Raw genomic sequence first — 19,858 nt, forward strand, 5'->3', positions numbered from 1 at the left:
ATGCGATTTCTGTGCGGTGCAATTCGAGCCATACATTTTGTGTGGCTCAGATCGCACCACCTCCGCACCAAAATAGTGCAGGACTCTTTTTTTTTTTTTTTTTTTGTCTGCATCAGAATCTGATTGCATGGGTATTGACCCCATATGATTTGATTCTGCACATCACACCGAGTTTTGCAAACTGATTTCGTGGTGTCGTTAACTTAACATGCACACCTGCAGCGGTTCGCATGAACGGGTTGCGATTCTGATGCGGTGTGGAAATCGCACAGAAAACACTGAGAATTTCGCACCGCATCAGTGTGAACCCGGGATAAGGCTACATTCACACTTAGCTGAACGTGTTCTGGCATCAGGGCGGACTGACCATTTGGAAACTCGGGCACTGCCCGAGGGCCCGGGGTCAGTAGGGGCCCCATGAGATGCCCCTGGTACCTTTTTCATAGGATTTTTTGAGTTTGGGCAAGGACACAGAGGCCCCATGATCCCCTATTGCCCGGGGGGCCCCATGAGTTGTCAGTCCACCCATCTGGCATTTTTTTCAAGTGTTTTTTTTCAAGCATTTTTGAGCAGATTTGCAAATATTATAGGCATTTTTTTTCAGCCGTTTTTTAACTGGAAGGTGTGGAGTGTTGCTGAAAAAGTGAAGAGCTGCTGTTTGAGCAGAAAATCATGTGACACAAAACTTGAAAAAATTTTCACATTGCGTTTATCAAGGCGTTTCCATTCAAGTCTATAGGGACAAAAATGCTCAAATTTGCCTGAAAAAAGTAGCTCATGTACTTTTCTGAGCGACAGGCGTTTTGCTACCGGTGACAAAATGCTAAAGTGTGAACAGGGACCATGGAAATGATTGGGATTTTCTTGCCCCAAAACTTTGGAATTCACTTCCAAAGAACATCAGAGTCATCTCTGAACTCATTCAGCCTGGGTTTACATATATGCGGTGCGGTATATCGCATGTGATACGCACAGGAACCGCACCGCATTCCTGTTCAAATTATATGCAATTTGTGTGCGGTGCAATTGGAGCCGTACATTTTGTATGGCTCTAATCGCACCGTATCAGCACCAAAAACGTGCAGGACCCTTTTTTGGGTCCGCACTAGAATCGGATCACATGGGTATTCACATCTATGCGATCCAGTTCTCCACATCACACCGTGTTTTGCGGACCAATTTCGGGGTGTTGTTAACTTAACATACACACCCGCAGCGGTTCGCATGAACGGGGTGCGATTCTGATGCTGTGCGAGATTCGCACTGAAAATGCTGCAAATTCCGCACCGCATCAGTGTGAACCCGGGCTGAAATCACATCTTCAGACAAGCTTTCACATAATTGTCCATTTTTTCCTTTTGCTTTATTCTGTGTATTTCTTGTGTTTTTGCTTCTCTTGTCTTTGCAAAGTGCTTTGAGAAGCTACCTTTAACCCCTTGAACTCTGGAAGGTTTTAGCCCCTTCATGACCAGTGCATTTTTTGCTATTCGGCACTGCACTATTTTACTGGTAATTGTTCGATCATGCAACGCTGTACCCACATGAAAATTTTATAGAGCTTTCCTTTGGTGGTATTTGATCACCACTGGGTTTTCTTATTTTTTATTATATAAACAAAAAAAGCCTGAAAATTTTGAAAAGAAAAGAAAAAAAAAACTACTTTCTGTTATAAAACATATCCAAAAAAAGTTTTCTTTTAAAAAAAAAAAGCAAATTTCGGCATGAGTTTAGGCCAAAATGTAATCTGCTGAACGTGTTTGGTAAATAAAAAAAAAATTACAATAACTGTATATTAACCGGTTTGTGCGAAATGTATAGCGTGTACCAGGGGCGGACTGACAATTCATGGGGCCCCCGGGCAATAGGGGATCATGGGGCCCCTGTGTCCTTGCCCAAACTCAAAAAAGCCTATGAAAAAGGTACCAGGGGCATCTCATGGGGCCCTCTACTGACCCCGGGCCCTCGGGCAGTGCCCGAGTTTCCAAATGGTCAGTCTGCCCCTGACGTGTACAAACTATGAGATTCATATCTGAAAACTGATCAGTTCCGATGTACTGGCGGCCTTTCTCATTTCTTGAGGCACACATTTTTTTTATATACTTTCACCAGTGTAGTACAGTGTAATCACTGGTGGGGAGGTGATCAGGTATACTGACTGATGACAGTATGTTAACCCCTTGCCCTCCTGAGAATTTACCCCCCTTCCTGACCAGGCCATTTTTTGAATTACGGCGCTGCCTTGCTGTAACTGACAACTGCGCGGTCATGCAACACTGCACCCCAATGAAATTTACATCCTTTTTTTTCCCACGAATTGATCTTTCTTTTGGTGGTATTTGATCACGTGCATTTTTTTTCGCACTACAAGCAAAAAAAGACCGACAATTTTGAGAAAAAAAAACAATATTTTAGACTTTTTGCTATTAAACATGTCCAGTAAAAAAAATTTATAAATCAAATTTCATCATAAATTTAGGCCAAAATGTATTCTGCTCCATGTCTTTGCTAAAAAAAATCCCAATAAATTGTGTAAATTAATTGGTTTACATGAAAGTTATAGTGTAGTGCAGTATAGATAATGGGATTTTTTTTTTCTACTAGTAATGGCGGCGATCAGCGACTAGCGAGACTGCAGGACTGTGGTGGACATTCTGACACTGAGGGGGAACTAACTTGGTGTCACTGACACCCCGGTGACACCAATACAGTGATCAGTGCTAATAAAAAGCACTGACACTGTACTAATGGCACTGGGCAGGAAGGTGTTCATGTGACGGGCGATCAATGGGTTAACTGTGTGCTGGGAGTATTTTACTAGGGGGCAGGGGGGGCATTCTTCACTGTAAGCACACTGATCAGGATGGTTGTACTATGCACAGCCATCACGAGCAGTGTGCTTGAGCTGACAGGGAGGATTGTTTGTAAACAAAACAATCTTCCTCCCTGTCGGAGATGCTCGGTATTCACCCGGGACCTAGTGATTGATATCTGCGGCCTCCAATGGCGGCGCTGGTAGGGCGCGCATGCCCCCTACCTGGAAATACAAGATTACATATATATGATATATCTGATTCTGCGCACAGGTGCTGCCCTGTAGAAGTATAACTGCTATGGGGCGGTCCTTAAGCGGTTAAAAAATATATATTTGATTTTATTTATTTATTTATTTTTTTACTTTTACATTTTGTCACCAGAGTAGTTCAGTGTCACCATAGCGACACTGTACTACTCTGGGGAAAGATGTGTGTGTGGGGGGTGATCATGGATTCTTTTTTTTTACCCTGTTATTCCTTTTACAGTGAAGCAATACCTTTTAGTTGTTATGAGGTTTCCCATTCATGAACAGCTTGCTTTTGATTGTGATCTGTGATTGGCTAATGTAATCACACGATACAGAGAGCCAGGTACCATGTGATTGCTGAGGGCTAATCATAGATCACAACAGTAAGCAAGCTCTTCATAAATTGAACACCATTCACAACAGGTTGTTTACATTGTTATCATGCTGATGACTGACAGATACATTTGAGTGTACCCCCCAGAACAATCTAATATCAAAAGACACTGAATCTGGATATCTTGGGCAATGTGATGGGAACTGATCTGAAATGACGCATTAATAAATATTTTCTTTATTTTGTAGGCATCTTCTGCAGATCTTCTGAGTGTTACCCAGCGGGCTGATGCGTCTGCTGAGACCAATGTCATCAATAATGTTACAGCTATATCAGCCGTGTTAGACACCTTAAAGGGAAACATCACCTCTCTGTCCATCTACATAACAAAGTTGCAGCAGTCTGTTGTATTGGTAAGGAACTCATTTAAAAAGAAATCATTTCTCTGGTTGCTGAAGGACTGTTTGAGTGACCCAACATATAGCAAAGTCAATGCAATTTACAGTGCAGCTAAGTTCTGCTGCTCTTAGAAGAAATGACTGAGGATGGGCAAACCCTTCGCCTGACTTCACATCTGTTGTAAAATGTCAAATTCCAGGTGAAGCTTCAGGCTTGGTAGCCTTCTTTTCTTTTTTTTTCACCAATTCCTGTGGTTAGGGTTTCCACCTTTTCTGCAAGCCAAACCTGAACACTTTAGCGGCACGCAGCATTTTTTTTGTTTGTAGTATACAAAGCAAATGAAAAACAAAATGTAGTACAAATAGATGGAAAACCTCTATAACGTTTTTTAAAATTGTGCTGCACCAAAACACATGATAGTTTGTTACTATACGTTTTGCCGCAGGTGAATGAGCGCAAGAGCAAGGTGTGTGGTTGTGCCATTAAGATTTATTGGCACCACTGCATACCTGCAAAAGGGCTGTTTTTTTTGTGCATTGTAGAATTGTGCACAATTTTGCGCAGATTCCTGCAACACAAAAATCTTGAAGTCTGAATTGCTCTCTAATAGAAAATAAATATAGGACAATTACATCCATATTTAAAGTAAAATAAAATAAAACCACCTTACATAATGTGTCCCTATCAGAGTGCCTCCTTGTTTCTGGTGTCCCCATCAGAGTGCCTCCTTACATTAGGTGTCCCCTTTAGAGTCCCTTCTTACATCAGGTGTCCCCACCAGAGTCCCCCTTACATATGGTGTCCCCATCAGAATCCCTCTTATATCAGGTGTCCCCATTAGAGTGCCCTTTACACCAGGCGTCCCCATCGATGTCCCCCTTACATATGGTGACCCCATCAGAATCCCTCTTATATCAGGTGTCCCCATTAGAGTGCCCTTTACACCAGGCGTCCCCATCGGTGTCCCCCTTACATATGGTGTCTCCATCAGAATCACCCTTATATCAGGTATCTCCAGTACAGTGCCGTTTACACCAGGTGTCCCCATCGGTGTCCCGCTTACCTATGGTGTTCCCATCAGAATCCCCCTTATATCAGGTGTCCCCATTAGAGTGCCCTTTACACCAGGCGTCCCCATCGGTGTCCCCCTTACATATGGTGTCCCCATCAGAATCCCCCTTATATCAGGTATCTTCAGTAGAGTGTCCTTTACACCAGGTGTCCCCATCGGTGTCCTGCTTACCTATGGTGTCCCCATCAGAATCCCCCTTATATCAGGTGTCCCCATTAGAGTGCCCTTTACACCAGGCGCCCCCATCGGTATCCCCCTTACATATGGTGTCCCCATCAGAATCCCCCTTATATCAGGTGTCCCCAGTAGAGTGTCCTTTACACCAGGTGTCCCCATCGGTGTCCCCCTTACATCCGGTGTCCCCATCAGAATCCCCCTTATATCAGGTGTCCCCAGTAGAGTGCCCTTTACATCAGGTGTCCCCATCGGTGTCCCCCTTACATCCAGTGTCCCCATCAGAATCCCCCTTATATCAGGTGTCCCCAGTAGAGTGCCCTTTACATCAGGTGTCCCCATCGGTGTCCCCCTTACATCCGGTGTTCCCATCAGAATCCCCCTTATATCAGGTGTCCCCATAGAGTGCTCCTTACATCAGGTGTTCCCATCAGTGTCACTCCTTACATCTGGTGTCCCCATCAGAGTCCTTGCACATGTTAGCGTTCCTCCTTACAATAGTTGTCCAACCCCCAGTTGCCCCCCTGGCATGAGGGAGGAGAACACCTAATCCTCTCTCCAGCTATCTTAGGGAGCCCCATTCCCTTCTGATTAATGTGTCCAGTTTTCAGACAGACTGAAAACTAGACACATGATTCAAAACCTGGTCTATCCGGGTTAATTCCGGACATGTGGCAACCCTACCTGTGGTATCTCCAAGTGAAGATAAATGTCCCCAATGGGACATATACAAAAAAATCTTAAGCATACAAAACAAGCAGGCAACTGGTTTGCAAGAGGCTTTAAAGAGTATATCTGCGCCAGACTAGAATGACCATCCCTAAACAGGGGTAGTGGCCTTCAACACCATTTGTCACCCATATGCAATACCATTTTTGCTGATGATGATTTGACATAAAATCTCTCCTGCAGCCATATAACTAGAACAATTCACACTTCATGGAACCATATAATATAATAATGCAATTCTAACAGTGTGTTTTCACAAATTTTCACATCTTCCATCATGTTCTTGGACAATCTGCTTTTGTCAGGGCAGGAGCTGAGGAACGGACAGGCAGGCCTAACAATGTAACGCACTGGCTGACGACAACCACCACCCACAGACCGAAGTCCCTCAGGGCGCGGAGTCTAAGTCCCAGGCTGCCCTTCACCAGGGCCCCTGATGGTGGGGATGGACTTGACGCAGCCAGGAACCAGGTCGCGGCCCCCGAGACACCTCAGCTGTGGTAATGGCCGCCGCCAATGGCGTGTAGCTGGTGGAAGAGACAAAAGAGTAGTCAGACAAGCCGGGGTCAACAACAACAGGACAAACCAGTACAGGACAGCAGACGAGAATCACAGGTCACGAGCCGGGTTCAGCAACAGAGGGTCAGATCAAAGGAGAATACAAAGAATAGTCAAGTCACAAGCCGAATCAGATACCAGGAGAGTCACGAGAGTCAGAACAGAGTAATAGCGACACAAAGACACAAGACACAAGTGCAAAGAGCATGTCCGGGCCACAGGCTTATATGTCATCAGCCACACCCCTCTGGGGGATGGACCACAGAAACCTGAAGGCATAAAAGGATTCCCATCATGCACAGCAGAATCCAAGATGGACGCCAGCACATGGAGTAACATAACCTCAGGGAAAAGGTAGGACCTTGACAGCTTTGACCTATTCCATGTGGATTAGGTTGAAGTGACTGAGTTACCCTTGTTCCTATAAATGCCGAGGTATGTTCCTGATACTTATTAAAGCTAAAGAAACTGCTTGGATTAGCAGTGAAACATCTTCAACATAGAACAAGATCCCTTGAAGTTCAGTATGAATAACTGCAACTAGCTATACCATGATATGGATAAAATCAGAACCTTCACAGACATCCGACACAAACAAAAAAATGTTTTGGCTCCCAGATTGTAAGCTCGAAAGAGTAGGGCCCTCTAACCCCTCGTGTGCTGTTTGTTGTTGTTGTTGTACTGTTTCATGTATTGTCCCCCCCTCTATTGTACAGTGCTGAGTAAACCCTTTGGCGCTATATAAACTCGATGTAATAATAATAATAATTTACACTTTAGAATCCTTCATTAAAAGCTGTGCAGGTTTGCTGTATAACTAAACAGTGGTTAGGACATATTGGAGGTGCCCCAGGAACTCACCTAGCAAGGTTCTGTATGTATGCCAACTAGGCAAAGTGCTAAAAGAACTATTTCTACAGAGCTTGCAGTAAAACATATTTATTGTCTTTAAGGACCCAACTCTGCTATCAAGCTCAAAAGTGAAAGAAACTTTGCTGGGAGCCGTTGCACAGAATATATTCACCCGGCTTGATAGTGCATCTAGTTCAGAAACGCAAAACTGGATCAATAGTGTCTCTTTCCTGTTACCGACGATCAATGGGACCTATTTATCTTATATTCCTAACACCATTGGCTGTACACAGTTCCAGATCGTGTAAGTAATGTTTTCAGATCTTCAGTAGTGAGGGGTGGTCATGCACATCTACTTTTAGCAGGCAATGCGGCAGACTTGAGCATAACCTGTGATAACAGAGCCATGTCGTTAGTGGTGGGTTCATTGTACCATGGATCCTGGTTGATTTACATTCATGGCTCTCCTGCTAGTTTAAATGGATCACGAGTAAGGGTTAGTGTACGTACATTTGTGATAGATTTGTGCCTAATATAGCTTTGTGAACCACTTCTGCAGGATTTGGGATGCAGTGTTAGTGAGGCCCGGAGTGAAAGAAGGAGAAGCCTAGATACAGGGCCGACATGACTGGGTTAAAAGGGGTTTGACATAGGAGGAGTTGTTTCTTGAGGAAAAATAATCAAGATTCATGTTACTTTCCAGATTGGTGGATATGGCTGTAGCAGGTGGGGATTCAGGGCTTTGGACATAGGAGGGTTTTGGCAGTCTTCAGTCAGAAGAAAGCTTGGTCTGGACAACTTCCTACCCTCCCTCCTTTGTTATATTTATTATTGTTGTTTTGTGGAAAGTTACAGCTACTGTGCTTTATATGTCATGGCACCTGGTGGGGTACGAGGTCCTTGAAAGTAGTTTTATTATGAGCAAAAAAGGTATAGTTGTAGGGACCCATCTTGGGTACGGCTCCCATTGCTCTGGATGGTGGTACCTGCAATTATTGGTTTGTCTCTGAGTTGGTGTTTCTGGAGGCCTAATTCTGGTGTATACAGGCACTTGAGGTAAATGCCCACAAGGACCTTGGGGACCTTTTTAATACTGTAGGTACAGGGGCAGACTGACAACTCATAGGGCCCCCGGGCAATAGGGGATCATGGGGCCCCTGTGTCCTTACCCAAACTCAAAAAAGCCTATGAAAAAGGTACCAGGGGCATCTCATGGGGCCCCCTACTGACCCCGGGCCCTCGGGCAGTGCCCGAGTTTCCAAATGGTCAGTCCGCCCCTGTGTTGGTATGTTATTTATATTTGGGTAATAAAAGGCTGCTATGGCCATTAAACTCCAACGGGTGTCATGTGTATTTAATTAATTAACAGTAGTTGGTGGAGTGGTGGTCAGGCAGTATTGGTCAAAGCATCTTTTATACCCTAGTCATGAATTTTAAATTGAATATTATGCAAATTGAATATTATCTTTGAAAATGACTCATATGTTGATGGCAGACAATATCTATTTGATGTTTCTAAGTTTTCTGGTGCATTCTATTGTGTCTGATCCTAATACAAAGACAACAATTACTGATCACCTTCTGAGAAAAAGTCTAAAGACGTAAGCTGAAGTTGACTTACTATAAACAGCACAGAAGTGCAGAACCTGAACTTTTTAGCATCCCTATGGGTGTCTGGGGTTCCAGCCAGTCTCCTGGTTTACCCCTTTTTTTTATCTAGGACTGCATGTAGGAGACAATAGCTAAGCAATAACAATCACTGAGGAGCTTATGAAGCATTGGTTGTTGTAGGCCAATACTAGTAAGATGTGTAAACACTGAATAGTTTATACAATGCTGTGTCTTTTTGTCTTGCAGAGTTTCTAGCTTGAATTCAGTGTCCCAAAGTCTCTCAAAAACAAAAAATCAGGCTGTTGCAAACTTCATAGAGGGTGTATTGAAGAATAAAGCAGATAATGGAGGTAAGTGTAAAGGTTGAAGAATACTGGTTTTGTTTTTCTTTAGAACCAAATGAGACTTGTGTTCTTGTGGATGGGGGGGGATTATTTGTGCCAAAAAACTATGCCATGGGGCCATGAAGCCCTTGTCCTAGAACTTCAAGACTGGTAGGAGCAATGTAGGCCACTTAGAAAATCCTAATTAGGGTTTAAAGCTATGGCAGGAAAAAACAAATAAATGCAATACATATTTGCAAAACATTTACATTATTTAGCCTTTAAAATGCTGTAAACAGAGAAATATACCTGTTGATTGGTCAGAAATCCAGGGTGCTCCTATCTTTCTGTACTGAGATGACAACTCAGTACCTTTTCTGCTCTAATATCTAAGCATTATCAGCACTGACTGCTGGGCTACAAAATTTGGCTGATCCCCCATTCTTCTCTCTTCCTCTCCACATGCATACATTGATTTAATTTCCAGGAAAACAATGCTGCTGCCTTGAATCCCAAAAGCCTGCTTAAACACTCTATGTAGGGAAAGGGCTCTTGGGAGATGTAGTTCTGGGTGCAAGCCTACGTCAGTAGAAACTGACCTCCCTGCAAGAATTTTACAGGTTTGAGGATGATGTCACAGGGAGTAATAAAGGCTGTTTTATATCTAGACAGCGCAGTGATGACGGTGATTCTATTATCTCTGTTAGAGTTCAGTTATATAGTAATACTACTTTCCCAACCCATTGGACAATGATGGAGCATTAAAAAAAACTCATCAGCTCATCAATCTGCTCTTTTCCCCTGTTGAGGAGGTTGGGGGTCTCTTCTATCAGCCATTGCAGACTCTTAAGCCAGCCATAGATAGATTGAAATTTGGTTGGTTCATCTGAGACTGACCGAGATTCAATCCATGTATGGGCTGGCTGATTGTATCCAAATTGATCCAATGATCGACTTAGGTACAACCAGCCTGTTTTCTTTACATGTGATTACTGCCAGTGGCCATAGCTGTTATCAGTAATCATTGTGTTCTGCCGGCCAGGAAGGCTCCCCACGACGATAATGCTGCGGAAGGTATTTCCTGATCAGCACTGATTGTGTTGATGGGGTAATCGAGAATTTTCTTTCCTTCCACCCTCAATGGAAGGAGAGAAAATTGAATTATCTATTGGCTGCCTTACTGTAAGAAGGAGCCTTCAGAGGTTGCATTGAGCTTCTACTGGCTTCAAATTCAAACTATGAAACAACCATAGGCAGTATTTTATATTTACTCGACTAAAAAGGTATTTAACCTCTTTCCACCGGTGACACGCAAATAAGAGGCCTTTCGGCAGGTGGGCCTAATGCAGGGGTGTCCAAACTTTTTTCAAAGAGGGCCAGATTTGATGAAGTGAACATGTGTGAGGGCCGACCATTTTGCGGCAAAAAAAAAAATGAACGGATAAAGGAGCGACTGATACTGGTCATGATAGATTAGAAATTTGTACTTGTTACTCCCCCTAAAAAAAAAAAAAAATTACTCTCACTGATTTCCTTCAATGCTTGAGAAGGGAGCACACCTTTCATCAGCCTTGCGCATGCTCCGAAACGCGTCACATTGCATGCTGGACATCCCTACGTCATCACGCTGACGTTGACGTTGCGCTCCAAGGTGGACTCCGGACACCATCTTTGGATCTCACACATGCCAGCTGGCTCCCTGTGAACATCCCGAGTCTCCTCCAGCACTTACTATACATTGAGGACGCCGCCATGTCCTTTGCTTTCACCACATATACCTAAGCCTTTCGTTTTCTTTCATCATGTGTTTCTCATTATGTTCCTCAATAAATGTACCACATATTGCACTTAGAGGCGCTTTTCTCCTTTTTAGATATTGCCAAATTACCCGAGGGGTCGTATTAAACCGGAACACGGGCCGCAATTGGCCTGCGGGCCGGACTTTGGACATACCTGGCCTAATGTCAAGAGGCCGCATATATGCGTACCAGAATGTAAACAGAGCTGTGCCGAGAGTGCGCTCTGAGTGCCCCCAGCACAGATATTGGTGTGTAGCGGAAAGCTTCCAATCTCTAATTGCGATTGTAAGGTTTCCAATCATGAGACCTCCAATCATGGTGACCACATGATCAGAAACCCTTCCTCCCGGGATCAGGAAAATCTCTGAAAGGCCTAGGAGGAACCGACATTAAGGGGTTAAAAAACGATTTTACTGTGAACATAAGTAAGGAAAGAAAATATACAAAATAACATAATATATTCTCTTAAAAAAAGACTATGGATTCCCTGTTAGTCCACAAGCTTAGCAACCTGTATTACATCAAAGTTTCAATTAAAGTGTATGTTTGGGGAAAAAAAACCATTCAGTATATCTCTGTAATACATTCACATTTTCCCATATTTATGTTGTAAAGCACTGTTGGCGCTATATAAATCCTGTATAATAATAATAATAATAATAATAAATTATTATAAATCCCGTATAATAGTAAAAATAATATAATAATATATTATTATAAATTATGTATACGAATAATAATATATTATTATTATTATAAATCATGTATAATAATAATAATAAATAATATATTATACATCCTGTATAATAGTAATAATACTAATAATATAATAATAATAATATTATTATAAATCATGTATAATAATAATAATATATTATTACAAATCCTGTATAATAGTACTAATAATATAATAATAATATAATATTATAAATCCTGTATTATAATAATAATAATAATATATTATTATAAATCCCGTATAATAGTAAAAATAATATAATAATATATTATTATAAATTATGTATACGAATAATAATTTATTATTTATTGTAAATCATGTATAATAATAAATAATATATTATACATCCTGTATAATAGTAATAATACTAATAATATAATAATAATAGATTTTTATAAATCATGTATAATAGTACTAATAATATAATAATATAATATTATAAATCCTGTATTATAATAATAATAATAATAATAATAATAATATATTATTATAAATCCCGTATAATAGTAAAAATAATATAATATATTATTATAAATTATGTATACGAATAATAATAATGTATTATTATTATTGTAAATCATGTATAATAATAATAATAAATAATATATTATACATCCTGTATAATAGTAATAATACTAATAATATAATAATAATATATTATTATAAATCATGTATAATAGTACTAATAATTTAATAATAATATAATATTATAAATCCTGTATAATAATAATAATAATAATAATAATGTTTTGACCATTTAAAAATACCTCTGGATCTGCCAGAAGCCCAAAGAGCACTTAACTTCTTGTTTGAGCTGACAACATAGTGCCTCTGCTGTATTTAAATCTGATGCAGTGTTATGAGTCCTTCTCAGTTCTTCCTTCTAGACTACAAAACACCCCCACCTCTCATCTTCGCAACACAAGGGAAGGTGTGTTCTGTAGTCCAGCAGGGAGAACTGGGCAGGGCTGACAACACTGCTTGGGATTTAAGTGCAGCACTATGCTGTCAGCTCAAACAGAAATTTAGGAGCTCAGTGGATTTCAGGCAAATCAAGCGTTATTTGTTGTGGTTCCAATCTTTTTTAAAGGGACAAAACATGGGAAAATGTACTTGTAGTGTCGATATGTATTGAATGTACACGTTTACATTTTTTTTGTTTTTTGCTTCTTTTCACTTCCACATCCACTTATACAACATGTCACTTTTTTCTGCTTCCAGATGATCCATGTACCATTGGCACTTCAGACACAGTTCAGTGGATAACGAAAAATATTGGCTTCTTTTGCAAATTTCTGTCAGTTGATAACCTAGCAATGATTAACCCAAATTTAAGCAAACAAAAAGCTACAGAGATATGTGGCCTCTCCTAGACTTCAACAAGCTAGAAGGTCCTTCTGGAAGACTAAATATGAGTCCTCTTCTCGTTCTGCTCTAATCCTACCCGCCAAGGCTGTAAGGGTCTCTTGGGACATACTCTAGATTGTCACCTGAATTCCTGGATCTTCTCTATATTTGCTGGGAATTGAGCAATGTCATGTGCTTTCCAGTCAGATCAGTAGCTTTAGTGATGGCCATCTGTACGTAGCCTTTCTTAGTGAAGGGACTTGAACATTTTATGGGAAAGCATTTAATTTGTGAAGTTGTTTAATTTGTGAATGCACCACATCTTGTAAAAATGCAATACCCAGACTGTATAGAAGGTAGAAGTATAATGTTTAGAAAACCAAACTTCCCATTATTCTTTAATGCAGTACTTGCCATCTTAAAGTGGTTGTAAACCTCAGATATGAAATATGAACAAAACATATCCCTCTACAGTGTGTACTTATCTCAATTAGGAAGTGCCATTTCTGTTGGCTGCCTCGTTCCTCTCCTATCACCATGAGTCACATTGGACAAGCTTTCCTGACACCAATAGAAAAATGGTGACAGGGAAGGACCTTCGGCAGGCTGAAAGCCTCAGCTATGTTCCTGTAAGCAGTGTGGAAGAAGGGTAACTTCAGCTCTCTGCCCTCTTTTCTCTGAACTCTCAGACAAGCTTTAACATTTAGCAGTTTAAGCAGATGCAGAGAAGAGAAGACTGAGGATAAACAGGTATAACTTATGTGGGAGGGTTTGTTTCATCTCTGTGTATCACCCGAGGACAGTCACTTCACTGAGAGTTAACAACCACTTTAATTTATGAAGGCCATGGGCTTAATGTGCCTAAAACAAAATTAAAATGTATGTATAGTAAAGTTTTTTGTTTTTTTTCTTTTTAGTTTTGAAGAACATAGAGAAGTGTCAATACCCCTGCCAGGTTATTTTTAAGTCCCATGAGGCATTGCAAGATTGACAGTTACAAGCATGACTTCCAAAGGTAGAGGCATGATGGGACTTGTAGTTTCGCAACAGCTGGAGGGCCGCCAGTTTGACACCCCTGCGCTATGGGGACACAGCAGCTATACGAATACAGCCGCAGGCCCTAATTTGACAGGTGTGCAGGTGCAAGCGAGTGGCCCCGAATGCACACTGTCTGTGTTTGGGGCCATACACATGCATCCAAATTAGGACCAATTGCTGTTTTTCTACAGTTGCTGCTTCCCCATAGCATAACATATGCTGCCTGCACACAGCTCCAGCCCAGGGGCAGACTGACCATTCGGGCTCTCAGGCACTGCCCGAGGACCCAGGGTCAGTAGGGGGCCCTATGAGATGCACATTAGTACCTTTTCATAGGCTTTTTTTGGGTGTGGTTTGAGTGTGGGTGAGGACACAGGGGCTCCATGATCCCCTAGAGCCCAGGGGCCCTATGAATTGTTAGTCCGCCCCTGCTCCGGCCACATAAAAAAACAAACAAAAATAAACTGGTTCACACTGTACAGGCCACAGCACCCAGTTGAATGAGCCCCAATACCTCATTCACATACAGAGCTTTATTAACACAATACTGTTTTATCTTTTAGATTTAATGCTAATAATTATTTTATTGTATTTTTATGTGAAAAGGAAATGATGACACAGGACATAGAAAACTCACAGAAAAAAAAACAAACACAATATGAGTTTAAAAAAACACACAAAAAGCTGTTAAACACAAGTGCCTCTATGCAAGTTTTTACCTGCATTTTTTATTTGCACAAGTGCGAACCAGCCCTTATCTGAAAGCACTATTGTTACCAAAAATCCACAAATTCTATAGGATGAATACCCAGTTCTATAGTAGGTATGTCGATATAAACGTGGTATTCACCGCCTATGGTGTTCACAACTAAATACTGTACTTTGCAGCTCCATCCAAAAAAAAGATGGTTAATGTGTTTACTGTACAGACCCCAGACACACGACTGGGTATCTCCGTCAAGATTGTTACCCCAAGATCCAGACGACACCAGATTTGAAGTAAGCCAGAGGTAGACTAGTTTATTTGAACACAGCTACAAGATATATACACTCAGGGGACAATCCCCCCTCCCTGCATAATGACACAGGGCAGGGCAATCTACATTTAGTAACAAGAGACACACAGGTATTCAAACTTCACACCAGCAGACAGTCCCATCAGGAGGGAGGGCTGCTGGAGACATCCCCCTACTAAACTAATACACATAAACATGTACATACCATAATAGTTTGCTCCCAAGCAAGACAAACAATAGAACAATGGGATGCAGCCGCACAACACCAAACAATCCACAAACCCCACCCCACCTATCTCCTAAACATGTCTACACAATATTAGGACAGATCACCCTGTACCCCTAAAAAGCACAGGGTGACCTACACATAAGAAGGATATGGGGAGCTGAGACATGAGTCTCCCCACCTCTCCAAAGTGAGCTGGGTTCCATGGGCCGCCCACCCAACTCTTGTCACAGTTACAGTTTGTTTTCTTTAGAAACTAGCCACAGCCTGTCCCCTTCTAGGACCCTATTAAGAATTACCCTTTTTCTCTATGTGGAAGCAGTGGTGTCTCTGTGGAGGTCCAACATGCGCCTACTGATGGGAAAGGGTGTGTTGGACCTCTGTAGAGATACTGCTGCTTCCACACACACGGAGCAAGGGTCCTTCTCTGCATCACATAGGCAGGGGCCAGGCTTTTCACCTTAGACCAGGGGTGGGCAAACTTTTTGACTTGAGGGCCGCAATAGGTTCATATATTGGACCCGGGGGCCGGACCAAGAGTAGATGAATGATGTGTATGTGTCATCCATAGTAAGTATAGTAATATTCCTCCATAGTAAGCATAGTAATTAATCCCCCATATAGTAATTCATCCCCCATAGTAATTCATCCCCCATATAGTAATTCATCCCCCATAGTAATTCATCCCCCATATTAATTCATCCCCCATATTAATTCATCCCCCATATAGTAATTCATCCCCCCTATTGTAAGTCCCCCCTGTGTCAATTTACTTACCTTTGCTCCGCGCGTTCCTTTCGCTGTGTTCCCGCACCGTTCCGGTCTTCAGGGCGGACTGTGAGAGGAGCCTAGCTCCCCTCACGTTCGTCACGCTGCCCCGCCTACACACATCTTGACAGCCTCACATCACGCTCCGCGGGCCGGATTAAAAGGTCCGCCGGCCGTAGTTTGCCCATTGCTGCCTTAGACTGTGCTTTTCTAAAGAATGCAAGTGTACAATCCAAATGCACACGTTCCTGTGTTAAAAATGGCTGTGTGTATAAGTGGGTGCTGCAGCGACCGTCGGCTGGAACCGAACAGAATCAGCGAGGGAGAATGTCACCAGCACACCGAGGATCACCAATATGGGTCCAAAAGTGTTAATGAACAATCACATAGTTACAGCAAAGCAATGTTTCGGAGTCTCGCAGGACCCCTTCATCAGAAGGAAAATACACACTTTTTGTTTTGATGCACTGTGAACATATTTAGCTCTCTAAACTAAAAGTTCAGATGCATTTGGAAATTTAGCAACTATTCAGTTCTCTTTCTACCTATTGAGGATAATAAGTGTAAAGACAGGCAGGAAATCATTTAGGTCACTTTTTTTGCCCTGATTTTATAATGTGTTGTCAATGTTATTTTTTGGTCAACTCCTCCTTTCCACAACAAAATGTCTTGGTTAATAAATAACTCTGAGCTGGAATATTGCATGTACTTTAATCATGGAAGACATGGGATTGTTGTGTCATCGTATAATTTCTCTGTTATTGTGAAGATCAGCTGAACATTGTACAATTGTTCATCGATTGTATTCCCTATAAGAACCCGCCAGCAATGCTTTTTCATCTATACTTTTTTGTCTGTATAGCTGTCTATACTTATATATGTCTTGCTTCTAATTAAATTTTCATTGAAGACCTCTGTTGATCTTTCATGATGTGTTACAATGATGCATCTTAGGCACTGCGTTTGTGTGACACTAATGGTGTCTAATATACCTAACCCGTTGTTGCTGCTGGTATTTTGCTTTGTGTCTATTAAGGTTCTTTGCGGTAAAAGCAAGGAAGCATAAAAACCTCTGTAGTGTATTAATGTTTTACTAAACAGAAAAGCTGCACATACAGCTGTAGGAAAAACAGTTGACGGTATAAAAAGTACTACAAGATATACTTACAATACACACACAGCTGAACTATCTATTCTACACAACAAATTATTACAGACAATGTATGCAAGAGTTACACAATACAAGTTACTTAACTTTGGTTGTGGATGTAGCACCCTCCTTGGTTATAGTAGGTTGCTAGGTAAGCTTATGATGCAAGTATGCAAATAATGTGGTAAAATAAAGATCAATGCAAATATATATAAAAAATGGCAATAAAGTGCAATAAAGTTCTATGAAGGTGCTCTCTGCGTTTCCAGTGCATATGGTAGGAATGCACACTAACCAGAAGCGTATTTAAAATACGCGGTGTGTAAATAATCCTGAAGATCCCCCTCTTTCTGGTCAGAAAATGGACTGGAGCTGAAGAGAATGAAGAAGGAGCGCCCTCGTGTGGTGAAGATGGGATCCAGAAAATCAGAGATCACCTTCCAGTAATGTAATGGGAAAACCTTGATGGTAAACACACTTTCCCCTCTCTGGAGCTGATTGATCCCGTCCGGGCTCTTGTTCCTGTGTTTCAGCAGTGAGTAAGCAGCTCTCTGATGGAAGCACTCAGGAAGGATGCCAGGCAGTCTATCACAAATATAAAGGAAAGAAAACTGGGTTGAATGTTTGGTGAATGTCGTAGTCACTGCTTTATAAATACGGCCCTTTCAGCTCTCCAGACAGGACTTGTCTGATCCCCAGGCCGAGAGCTTGGGATCAGACAAGTCCTGTCTGGAGAGCTGAAAGGGCCGTATTTATAAAGCAGTGACAACGACATTCACCAAACATTCAACCACATTAGCCCAGTGATGGAGAAAAACTGAGGGAGAAGAGAAACATTGGAATACTGGTCAGTACCAGTGTGCAAAAGTGTATTTGCTTTGGAAGAATAAATCACCTTTAATGTTGGGTGTCCCACGTGTGTGGATGATGCTGTGTTGTATAAAACTTTTCACATTTAGAATAGGGTGCCTCAAGACTTTCCATAATTTTAAAGGGTGCCTCGGGACTGTGTATAATTTTTAAGGCTGCTCTGCTACTTCCCCATATATTTTAGATACTTCTAGCACATAGTGGGAGGGATGGCAGAGGCTGCAGCCTGAATATTTATGGGATATCAGCCAATCCCTGGAGAGGTGTGTACCCAGAAGGTGGGGACAAGACCATACATAGTCTAAAGCCTGAGCAGCAGGGGCAGCTTGCAGTATGTGGGTGTAGGGCAGTGTTCCAGAATCCAGCCTGCGGGAAGAGCCCCCTGTTGACAGGTCTTTCCTTCCCGGGCAGAAGTTGGGGAAAGGAGTCAGCTTGAAGACACAGAGGTCCCAGATAGGCTTGACTGGGGGGGGGGGGGCTATTTGCAAAGCAATCCAAGAATCCAGAGGGTCAGGAGAAAACTCACAGGACAGAGCCCATGGGAGCCCACATGATGTGAGTCTACATTTCCACCACTGGGGAGAGCCTGGTGGGATATCAGTTGGAGGCAACCGATGACCCTGAGTACAAGACCACAGTACTGCAAGGGTGACAGTGAGGTGCTTGGGACTTTAAGTGAAGTACAGGTCACAGGCAGATGAAGATTTTTGGGGCTTTGCTTGGAGAGTGCAGCCAGAGGTGGTGCAGTACAGCCAAGCAGTTGTGAAATGTAGCCGGGAGATGTACAAGTGAAGCTTTTCAGAAATTGTGCAGAATAGCCATAAGTTTCAAGTAACCAGATGTACAAGTTTTGCAGTTCAAGGATATCCCATGCTCCCTTTCCCTATCCAAGTTCCCCAATAAAAAAGGAAAAAGTAAATTCCTAGATTGATTCTTAAGTCAGAGGAAGAATGTCAAACATACTGTGTGCCTGGCTGTATGTGTTCTAACTGGGAAATAGTACCAAATTCACCAGTGGTTCTTTTGGGGGTGCATTAGTGTCATTCCCCTATCAATCTTCCTTTATGATGGAGTCGTCTCGGAGGATTCAGGATCTCTTCCTGACTGCCTCTTACTTCTCACCACCAGAGTCCACCAGAACTACCATTTTTTTTTTATCTTTTCAGCACATGGTTGTCCTAAGTCTTCCTTCCTCTCCCCCTATGTCCAGTAACATAATTTCCTGTCCTTTATGAACCAGTCCAACAGGTTCATTAATATATGAATAGGGGAGGCCTAGATCCCAAAAACAACACATGTAACTAAAATGTTATTTCATATATATCTATGCTATAAAAACAATAACAGCCACAGCAACACAACTTGTAAAACTAAACTCAAAAACAAAAGAGCTCTAGGGTGTAAACCAACTAACCTGGTTTGGGGATACTTTTACTTATAACCTAAGAGGGAGAAAAGAATAGAATGGAAATAACAAAACACAAACCCAAAATGTAATAAAGTCTACTCGTTGAAATACCAGTTTATAGCAGTGTGGGGTTAGAGACCTACTGTAGGTAGTAGTCCATGAAGGCATTTGCTTAGCCCACAATGTTGAGAGCACCAATTTCTTACTTTTCATATTTATATAGGTTGTTTTACGTATTTTATGTTGTTTTATTTTTGATTACTATCTGCTATCATTATTACTTGCTCATTGCACATTACGGTCCACATATGCATTCATGCCATTGGTGACCTCCTTCTGAAGATCCTAGTTGTCATGTTGATCCTCTGGCTTTGGCGCTTTTTGGGT

The 19,858-nt window shown here is 41.7% G+C and overlaps 1 protein-coding gene across 1 annotated transcript in view; it reads left to right on the forward strand.

Annotated features, from left to right (window-relative positions):
• LOC149458511 (uncharacterized) overlaps nucleotides 1-16,954 on the forward strand; it is a 141,403-nt gene extending 124,449 nt beyond the window's left edge. Inside the window, exons 32-35 of the mRNA XM_089682085.1 lie at nucleotides 3,644-3,808; nucleotides 7,281-7,483; nucleotides 9,037-9,140; nucleotides 12,870-16,954. Of these exons, the coding sequence (XP_089538211.1) occupies nucleotides 3,644-3,808; nucleotides 7,281-7,483; nucleotides 9,037-9,140; nucleotides 12,870-13,021 (624 nt within the window). The 3' untranslated portion in view covers nucleotides 13,022-16,954. The remainder of the gene's footprint in view (nucleotides 1-3,643; nucleotides 3,809-7,280; nucleotides 7,484-9,036; nucleotides 9,141-12,869) is intronic.
• The last annotated feature ends 2,904 nt before the right edge of the window (nucleotides 16,955-19,858 follow it).

Source organism: Staurois parvus, unplaced genomic scaffold (genome assembly GCF_062004578.1).
Source record: "Staurois parvus isolate SC_StPar_1 unplaced genomic scaffold, SC_StPar_1.0 ptg000285l, whole genome shotgun sequence".
NCBI classification, from domain to species: Eukaryota; Metazoa; Chordata; class Amphibia; order Anura; family Ranidae; genus Staurois; species Staurois parvus.